This window comes from Galeopterus variegatus, unplaced genomic scaffold (assembly GCF_000696425.1).
Source record: "Galeopterus variegatus unplaced genomic scaffold, G_variegatus-3.0.2 Scaffold1207, whole genome shotgun sequence".
NCBI lineage: Eukaryota > Metazoa > Chordata > Mammalia > Dermoptera > Cynocephalidae > Galeopterus > Galeopterus variegatus.
The window spans coordinates 257,647-267,992 of NW_007727318.1; the positions used below are offsets into that span (position 1 = coordinate 257,647).

The 10,346-nt window shown below is 43.0% G+C and overlaps 1 protein-coding gene across 1 annotated transcript in view; it reads left to right on the forward strand.

Moving 5' to 3' along the window:
* Positions 1–465: 465 nt before the first annotated feature.
* The window catches only part of PPP1R8 (protein phosphatase 1, regulatory subunit 8), an 18,314-nt gene continuing 8,433 nt past the window's right edge, over positions 466–10,346 (forward strand). Inside the window, exons 1-4 of the mRNA XM_008575563.1 lie at positions 466–537; positions 2,370–2,430; positions 8,723–8,876; positions 9,955–10,175. Coding sequence (XP_008573785.1) covers positions 482–537; positions 2,370–2,430; positions 8,723–8,876; positions 9,955–10,175 — 492 coding nt within the window. The 5' untranslated portion in view covers positions 466–481. The remainder of the gene's footprint in view (positions 538–2,369; positions 2,431–8,722; positions 8,877–9,954; positions 10,176–10,346) is intronic.

The window sequence follows — 10,346 nt, forward strand, 5'->3', positions numbered from 1 at the left end:
GGCAAAAGGCTGACGGTGCAAGCTCTGGGGGAGGATGCAGTAGCAAGATTTTAGAGCTCGGGTCTGACTGCAAGAGGACGTAGGGGAAGACCGCAGGTCCCTCCCTACAGGTCCCTTTTTCTCTGACACCTCCAGGCAAAGGAAAGCCCTAACCTCCGGAGACTATTCCACAGAAGGCCAACTCACACACTAAAACAGCCCACAAGATCGTACCTCGGTCCCCACGGCCACTAGAAGAACCGCCCCGCGTGCGTCTAACCTCCGGAGACTATTCCACAGAAGGCCAACTCACACACTAAAACAGCCCACAAGATCGGACCTCGGTCCCCACGGCCACTAGAAGAACCGCCCCGCGTGCGTGCGGGCGTGAGCGGGCGTGAGCGTGCGTTCGCACAGGCTGCTGGGATACCACCCCGCCCCTCTCGGTCTTCCAGTTTCCCGGCGTGCTTAGGGCCCGCCAAATGGGAGGGGGAGACGCAAGATGGCGGCAGCCGCGAACTCCGGCTCCAGCCTCCCGCTGTTCGACTGCCCGACTTGGTGAGTGGTGGGGCGGCCAGGGCTGAAGTGGCCTGGCCGAAGCTAGCCTGGACTGGAAGGGTGGCTCTTTTTTTTGCAGCGAGCCGAACGGCTCAGAAACCGTGGAGTGGTTGAGGGAAAACTGTCTGCCGCGCCGGGCCGGGCGACGTTTGGAGGAACCGGGAGCCTGGATCTCGGGCCCAGAAACTGTGGAAATCCGGGGTTGGGGACTCAGAGGCGCTCACTTAGGCAGCCCCTTGGACCATCAGTTGGTCGCTGGGGCGCTTCGCGGCCTTGGCCCCGAACTTACCGCCAACTCTTGAGTGTCTGGTGCTCTTGTGTACTGCTCTTGCTGTACGTCCCGAGTGCGCACGAGCCAGCATCCTTCTGTCGTTGCTGCATCCGCCGTGCGGTGCTTGTCTGTCTCCCGCAGACTGGGAGCTCCCTGAAGCCAGGGGCGGCGCTGACCTATCCGCGTGTTCTCAGAGACCCGCGCGAAGCCCGGCACAAGTGGGCATCAGTAGTTGTTGGAGTGAACCCTTTTGATCCTTTCGAAAGTTCTTGGGAATGAAAGAATAATTTAATTTAGTCTTTGGGTAGGGTATAAGATGAATTTCCTTGCAAGGAGACACATCGTGGTTAAAGCTTTTTTGCTGTAGTGCATCACGGTATATTGTATTACTCGACTCTGTCTCCCGTTATGTTGGGATTCTCAAGGGCAAAGACTGATGCATCTTTGTATTCTCAGCTCCGAGGCCTGAAACAGGCACATAGTAGGAGTTCAGAAAGTATGTCTGGGATGTAACATTCCTTTCCCTGTTTCCCGGACAAAATGGGCTTTTTTCCAGTTTACTGTCTTTTTAGCAACTACCATTGAGGGGTTGGGGCAGGATTGTGAGGTTACTGTGTTGCATCTTCAATTAGATAGACAAGGATACATTTTTCATGTGCAAATGTAGGGGCTCTGGCAACGTTGTACTTTCTTCAAACATCAAGTGAGCAAATCCGAGAAGCAAGTGAATGTGTGGCTGTTTTCTGGATCCTTTTGCACTTTTGTAACACTCAGTTTCTTCGGTTTACAAATTCTTTGTCCGTTTTGGTCCCGCACTGCACTGATTTCAAAATTTGGACCAGGATAGCAAACAGTTAGAAGAAAGTGTTTGAAATCACTCACCATTTCCTCAGGGCCTGGTATGTACCAGGTACAGTGTTAGATGCTTTGACATATGTGTATCCTCCTTGAGTGGTATGGCTGTAGGAGTATACAGAAAAGTTCCCTTAATCATGCTGTTGTAGAAAGACCTGTTCAAGGGTAACTCTCTTGTATTCATTTGGTACCTGGTTTCATGGGCATGATTTTGAATTGTCCTAGTTCCCTAATTATGCACCTCTGATTTGGTCTCAGAGCTCAGGACAGTACCTTCTGTTTATCCTGTAGTGAGACTAATCTTGTTCAGCCCAAAACAACTGATTTATTCTACCTTTGTATGATATTAGGGTAGTGGCAAATCTCAAGTTCAAACTCCAGGTGACCAGACTAGCACAGCTATAGTACTTGCACTCTCTATGCTGCTTTCTCTCCGAAATGAATATCCAGTATTAAAATATAGGTTTCTTTGGTGCTGCTCTAAATACAGATCCACCAAAATCTGTTTTAGAGCATTTGAATCACTGGGGAAGTAAGTGTCAAACGTAGAAAGGAACTGTAATAACAGTGAAACAGATGACATTTCTGCTTGAACACGAACTAATTATAGGCTGGTAAGAGAGCTGCAATGTTGAATGGGACAATGATTGTAAGTAGCATTTATGAACTCATCCTGAAAACGCTTTTTTTCACTCTTATTTTTCAGGGCAGGTAAGCCCCCACCTGGCTTACATCTGGATGTAGTCAAAGGAGATAAACTAATTGAGGTATGGAAATACATGTCTTCCCTGTTTTTCCCACCATGATAAAGATTTTTGCCAGTGACTCACTTTTCCACCCCCTCTCCTGTGCTTTGTTTTCCAGCAATGCTACTTTCGTTCATCCTGAATTTCTATTAAAAGCACATGGTGATGTAACACATTCAAAGCTCATATCACCCGCAGACATTTAGTTTTTTGTGACTTCTCTCACCTGCCAAATGAAGGGTTTTTTGTTTTTGTTTTTTTGGCGGCTGGCTGGCATGGGGAACTGAACCCTTGACCTTGGTGTTATAACACCAGGCTCTAACCAACTGAGCTATCTAGCCAGCCGTAAATGAAGGGTTTTGGGGGTTTTTTTGTCCTTTTTGAGACCGGGCACACCGCGCTCAGCCAGTGAGCGCTGTGAGCACACCAGTCATCCCTATATAGGATCCGAACCCGCAGCGGGAGTGCTGCTGCGCTCCCAGCGCCGCACTCTCCCGAGTGCGCCATGGGCTCGGCCCTAAATGAAGGGTTTTAATAGGTAATGAGAGTATTGTCACCAGTCAGACTGGAAGCCCTCTAACTTGGTAATTTTCTCAGTACATGGAATTGTGTGGAACTCAAAAAGTATGCAATAACTGAAGAAGAAAGTGAATGATACAGATTAAGTTTAACTTTTTAGTTGCTTTTATGAGATTCAGGCCCAACCCCTTTCAAAGAAGTATGGTAAACTGAGACACTTGCTCCAAAAGAGAATGGAATGCTGGCAACATTTAGTCATTCATTCAAAACATTTAGTAAGGGTCTGTGTGTGTGTGTGTGGCTGGGTGGTACAGGGATCAAACCTGGGCTTTGGTGTCATCAGCACCACACTCTGACCAACTGAGCTAACTGGCCAGCCCCATTCATCCAAAACATTTATTGAGTATTTACTATGTGTCAGTCACCATGCTCAGCATAGGGAGTACAACAGTAAGCAAAACAAACATGGTTTCTGTCCTCAAGTCATCCAGTGGGAGAGACAGAATCACACAAAAATTACATAATTATAATAGAAATAAGTACTGTAAAAGAAAAGTTTAGCAGAATTCCAGATTTTATACAAGTCTGTAGAGTGAAAACCACATAGAACTTCAAGGGAACATAAGTTTTGATTAGCTATTAGATTGTATAAGTTTTTAAAACTCCTTACAGTATTATTTATTTACTAAGAAATGGAGATTGAGTACAGTTTTTTTGGTTTTTTTGTGGGTTTTTTTGGCGGCTGACCCATATAGGGATCCAAACCCTTGAACACCATGCTCTAACCAACTAAGCTAACTGGCCAACCCCAAGTACAGTTGTTTTTCTTTGGTGTATATAAGAAAAATATTGCAATTCCACAGTTGCCAGCTTAAAAAGCTATCTGAGATCTTCTAAAGGATGGTCTGTAAATATGTTGTGACTTGAAGGATATCGTAGAGATAATCAGATATTTTGCAAAGAATTAAGGCAGGAATGAGTCATAATGAATTCTGTTATTAATTCATCATGCCGTCTACCAGTCACCTAGAGCCCCTTTGTCCTGTGTTCTTCTATTGTAAATATCAAAACATTAAGATTATTCAATTAAATAATTTAGCTGAAATATCTGTAAGACCTTTTTTCACTATAGATTGTTCCACAGATACAAAATATTTGTTGCTAAATAACATGAAGCTTGAAGACATAGGAATCTACTTTGTTACTAGAGTTTAGCAAGTCTTTTGTTTGCAGCAGGAAGAAATAGACAAGGAGGCCTAGCCTTGATGGTAACACATTTCTTTGTGAAATAGTTTATATTTTCAAAGCACTCTAATTTGTCAAATACCCCTCTGATTACTGATTTCCATTAGCCAATAATGATCTCTGTCTTTCAGTGCTGTTAGGTGTGCCAAGTTGCCTGCCACACAGTTGTCAGGTTACAAAATCCTTAGATATCACTGTAAGAAATAGCCCTGAAATGTGCTTATTTTTCATGACTTAAACTTGATCAGCACTTGATACTAACCGAGCTATCTATATCCTAGCCTTGCGTCAGAGGCTTGTGATGTGTTGTGATAGCTGGGTTTAAGAAGTGCAATATTAAAACAAAAGCCATGAGTCTTTTAAGCCCAGCGTGTAAAGACACACTCTGAGTTATAACTCAAAGGCACAGTGGATATGGGCTGGCCCGGTGGCGCACTGCTACAGTGCGCCTCCTGGGAAGTGCGGCAGGCGCTCCCGCCAAGGGTTCGGATCCCACATACAGACCGGTTCCCGCTCACTGGCTGAGCGAGGCGTGGGAGCAACACCGAGGGTTGCGATCCCGTTGCCGGTCCCGGTCCGGTACGGGCGCGACACTGAGGGTTGCGATCCATTGACGAACACGAAAAAAGACAAAAAGGAAAAAAAAAAAAGGCACAGTGGATAGTGGTACTGGCCATAACTAGTCAAGAAGTTAGGGCTTTAGTGACAATTAAAAGACCAGTGCATTATTTCATATACTTGGACAGAAGAAATACATTATCTAAGAATTAACACATTTCCTTGATTCTAAGACATACTATTTTCTGTTAAAATTCCTTACATTTTAACATTTCTATAATTGGTATGCCTTTAAAGGTGAATGTGTACATTTAACTTGGGGGCCCTTTCTTTTTTTCCCTTCAAACAAATCCCTAAATGTCTGGTACATCTTTGGCACCCAAGAATCATAGAAATTTGGCCATTGTTGTATTGGAACCCAAGAGCTCGTGGTCTTATATGTTCCTTGAAGCCAATCTGTGAACACTGTGGCTTGCAAATTTAAATTTGTGAGAACATAATCTATGTGCATATAAACATGAATGATAGATGCAGTGAGATTTAGCCCGAATAGATATTACCTGAAGAGAACAAGATGTTGAAATTTCAGAGCTCTCTTTTAATTCTAAAGCAATGTCTTATTTTTAATCCAAGTCTTAAAATTTGGGTCAAGGCAGACATAGGAGTGACAGTTGTTAAGTCTGTGCTCCATAATGGTATGGGCCTGGAACGAGCTCTGCCAGCAGCATATGGGCACTACTGGACAGGGTTTCCCAGAGGTGACCCATATATCCAAGTTCACTTGAACCTTAAGGCTAAGCTTGAAAGAAAAAATAAGAGTGCAACCCACAGTACTTATTCATTCCTTAAAACATTCCTTGCCACATGGTGTGTCTTTGATGTAAGTAGAAAGAAGAAAATCTTTAGTATAGTGGCTAAAAAAGCTTAGACTCCAAAGTCAGACAAATCTTAATTTCTAACCCAACCCATATACTATGGGTATGCTAATTAATTTCTCTATGCCTTAGTTTTGTCTTCTTTTAAAATAGGAAGACTAGTACCTACCCACCTCATACGGTGGTTGTGAGAATGAAATGATATAACATAAAATTCATAGCACAGTGTGTGGCACATATGTGCTCAGCAGGTGTTACTCTCATCAGTGCTAAAGGTCTGTTTGCATGAGGTGTGTTTGCAGGAGATATATTTTTTGGTTTTGAAAGGGGAACACTAAAGCATAGAGGAGAATAGTAGCTCACTGTGAGTTCAAGGACTTAGCCAGGAATGAAATACAAGCCTCTTGATCCCTAGCCTGGTACTCACTCGACTGTACTTCTCTACTCAGCTTTGTAAGAAACTGGGTAAGCGATTGTTTAAGGAAAAAATAAGTGTTGTCTTTTCTTAGGAATTTTAGGAGTATAGTGTGAAACGTGAACAAGAGCTTAATAAGACCTTGCTTTTAAAGGAAAAACACAACATATCTAAATGATGGTTACTCTTCAAGTAGATTACTAGACCACTAGCAGTGGCCTAGACTGCTAAAATTGGAAGCAGTGTTAGCAATAAGTCATCTACTGTGTTTCATCTATGACAGTCCAGTTTATAACCAATCTGTGGCAAAGGCTTTATTGATGCAGGATTAAAAGAAATATAGGGACGGTGTAGTGAGTTTCTCATAAAGCTAAATTCAGCTCAAAGAATGGTCCTTGTGGTGGATTGAATTATGTATCCCCAAAACTCACTGAAGCTCGAATTGTGTCCCCCAAGTTTTATGTATTAGAAACTTAGGGACCGAGCCCGTGGCGCACTCAGGAGAGTGCGGCGCTGGGAGCGCAGCAGCGCTCCTGGCGCGGGTTCGGATCCTATATAGGGATGACCGGTTCGCTCACAGTGCTCACTGGCTGAGCGCGGTGTGGCCGGTCTCAAAAAGGACAAAAAAAAAGAAAGAAAGAAACTTAGCGCCTCTTGTGACTGTTAACAGGGTGGGAACTCCTATTATGGTAATTGTAAGGTGGAGCTTTGAAGAGGATTGGATTGTAGGACCGTGCAGTAATGAATGGATTAAAAATAGTGGTCAGGGACGTGGTTGTGAGGGCTATAAAAGAAGAGGAGAGTCTGTCTCTCTGCTATCTCTGCTTCCACCATCTTTTAATGCGAGATCCTTGGGTCATTGTCGCCACCACCAGATGGACTTTGGACTTCCCAGCCTCAGAAACTGTATGCAAATAAATTTCATTTTCTTATAAATTATCCAGTTCTACGAATTTTGTTATAAGCAACAAAAATGGACTAATACAGTCCTTTATCCTTGCTGTTCCACTCATTTGCTGATAAAATGACCTTTCTTTTATAAAATAATGACAATGAGGATGATGATAGGCGGGAGCGCCGCCGCCCTTCCCAAGCGGCGCACTATCCAGTGCGCCACCGGGCCGGCCCCGACAATTTTTTTTTTAATGTCCTTATTTGGCAAAATAAAAAGTTAAGACTCATGTCAGCCCCTTCTCCCCCACAATTTTTTTTTTCTGGCAACTGTCCAGTATGGGGGTCCAGACCTGTGACCTTGGTGTTATCAGCACCACACTGTAACCAAGTGAGCAAACCAGCCAACCCTAATTTTTTTTTTTTTAAATAAACTATGCTTTATTTTGTTCCTTCTTTTTTTTTTTGGCAGCTGGCTGGTAAGGGGATTCAAGCCCCTCACCTTGGTGTTATAAGCTGGTGCTCTAACCAACCAAGTTAAGCGGCCAGCCCCTTAATAACAGTTTGCTGGTTCATGAAATCCCTTCTTCTGCTATTATACTGGAGCATTATATAGTTTTTTTCTAGCACCACAGCAGCAGCTGAAAATATTTTGGAGCTCTTCTCTTAGAATTGTTCAAGACCTATACATAGCACATTGTTTAGAATATTAGCATTGCAAGTCAGTCACATCTGAGTTTAAATCATAGCTCTGCCACTTAATTAGCCAGGCCACCTTAGATGACTGACTTCATCTCTCTGATGCTATGCTTTTATCCTTAACAATAGAGATGATACTTGCTTCAGAGGTGTTTTGAGGATTAGATGAAACAGTGTTTTGTTTTTTTTTTTTTTTCCTTTTTGTCTTTTTTCGTGTCCGGCAACGGATCGCAACCCTCAGTGTTGCACCCGTACCGGACCGGGACCGGCAACAGGATCGCAACCCTCGGTGCTGCTGCTGCGTCCACACCTCGCGGGAGTGCCACCGCGCTCCCAAGCGGCGCATTGTAGCAGTGCGCCACCGGGCCGGCCCTGAAACAGTGTTTTAAATGCCTAGTAATAACAGTCCTTCAATAAATGTTAACCCACAGCTCCCTCCCCCAAACCTGACAGATCTTTCCTATTTGGACATAATAAATACACATTTAGCATTAACTCTGGATAATATTTTTTTGTGGCCTAGGTGAAATGAGACAATGAAGTTGGATTTAGAGGCTCATGCAACATTGTCTATTGTAATTCCAGTTAAAGAAAGTTCCAAAAATACTTTGGAGCTATGGTAGCATGATTAGAATATAGATAGGTATTTGTACCTTATTCCTTTTCCAAACAAGTGATAATCTTTATTTGAAGGTATATTTGCTGAAAAGCAGTCTTATTACTTTATAGACAAGCTTTGTGCTTCTTCTTTCCTGATTGACCTAAAATTAAGAACCAACAAAACATTAAACTTCCAGAAGACAGGTGACCGCTGCTCTTGATAGAATTGTTTGTCTCCTGGGGGTGGGCAGCTTATAGCTAATAGAATTAAGAATAGTTATCTTCATACTAACACTAGACAATTGAGCACTATGTTTGGGGAGGTTAATTGCCTTCCACCCCATCTTAGTAAATTATTCTGAGCTCCTTATATTGAAGAATAATGGAAACTTTTTTCTCCTTGGCAAGGAATTTTATCTACTCAAGATCCTCTACTTATTTGATTGGAAGAGTTTTTGGTAAACCCTGTTGAAACAAGAGTTAAGTAATATTTAATTTAATATTTATTTAGAAACTGATTATTGATGAGAAGAAGTATTACTTATTTGGGAGAAACCCTGACTTGTGTGACTTTACCATTGACCACCAATCTTGCTCTCGGGTCCACGCTGCACTGGTCTACCACAAACATCTGAAGAGAGTTTTCCTGATAGATCTCAACAGTAGTAAGTAACTCCCTCCATTTCACATATTCCCTTTGGGCAATGTAAAAATGTTCTTTGGGTTCTTTAGTTTGGAAAAGGTGTTTTATTGCTCATCAAGGAAAAAGTTTATGTTTGGTTTTTAAATCAACCGTTCTGTATTCCTGTGATTGTCCTATTTTCCTGCAATATCTGATGACTGACTGGAGAGAAGAGGGGTTTGGGGACCACTGTTTTGGAGGAGGCATTAAGTATATAGAGATGGTCCCTGACTTACAATGGTTCTACTTTATGATGGTGCAAAAGTGATATGCATTCAGTAGAAACCATACTTTGAATTTTGGATTTTGATCTTTTCCTGGGCTAGCAATATGCCGTAAGATACTCTTGCATGCTGGGCAGTGACAGCGAGCTGCAACCCCCAGTCAGCTGAGGATCACTCGGGTAAGCAACCAATGCTCTACAGTGTACTGTGTTGCCAGCATTTTTTGGATATTGTGTTTTTGCATCCCATCATGTCTACAAAACAATTGTCTGTCTCTTGCTTCTTGTGAGAAGAGGAACACGATTATTCTTGAGATGAAACTCAAGATAATTGCCCAGCACAAAGGCGACAAGCCAGTAATGGCCGCTGCGTGTGAGTTACAACTTTTGCAGTCCACCATTTTGACCGTCTTGTCCTTTAAATACATTTTCGACTTATGATATTTTCAACTTACAGTGGGATTATCAGGATATAACCCCATTGTAAGTCAAGGGACATCTGTATAGAAAACAAAAAAAGTACCCAGGAACTAGGGACTGTGAGTATTCAAGTATTTATAGGACCATGATAAATCGTGGTCCAGTTTAAGCAGAAGCCATGATTAGCCCCATTAATGTAGCAGAGCAGCAACACAGGACATTTTTAAAAAGTTTGTTTTGCTTAATTTAGACCACAATCCTGAGTGGCATTTTTAATAAGTTAAGAACAAATAAAAAAGCAAAACTGATGTGCTGAGAGGAGCTGACATGATAAGAGAATTGAAGATAATGTTCTTCCTTCTGAAATTCATGCTTTTCTTGGTTTCTCCACTTACATTTCTGATTTGGTTATTCCCAGCTCACGGCACTTTCCTGGGTCATATTCGGTTGGAACCTCACAAGCCTCAGCAAATTCCCATCGATTCCACGGTCTCATTTGGTGCATCGACAAGGGCATACACTCTGCGTGAGAAGCCTCAGACATTGCCATCAGCTGTGAAAGGAGATGAGAAGATGGGTGGAGAGGATGATGAACTCAAGGGTTTATTGGGCCTTCCAGAGGAGGAAACTGAGCTTGATGTAATTCCATGTCTATGTCAGTGTTTTAACTTTTTTTTTTTTCCTTTTTGTCTTTTTTACTGACTGGTAACGGGATCGCAACCCTCGGTGTTGCGCCCGTACCGGGGACCAGCAACGGGATCGCAACCCTCGGTGTTGCGCCCGCACCGCGCTCAGCCAGTGAGCGGGAAC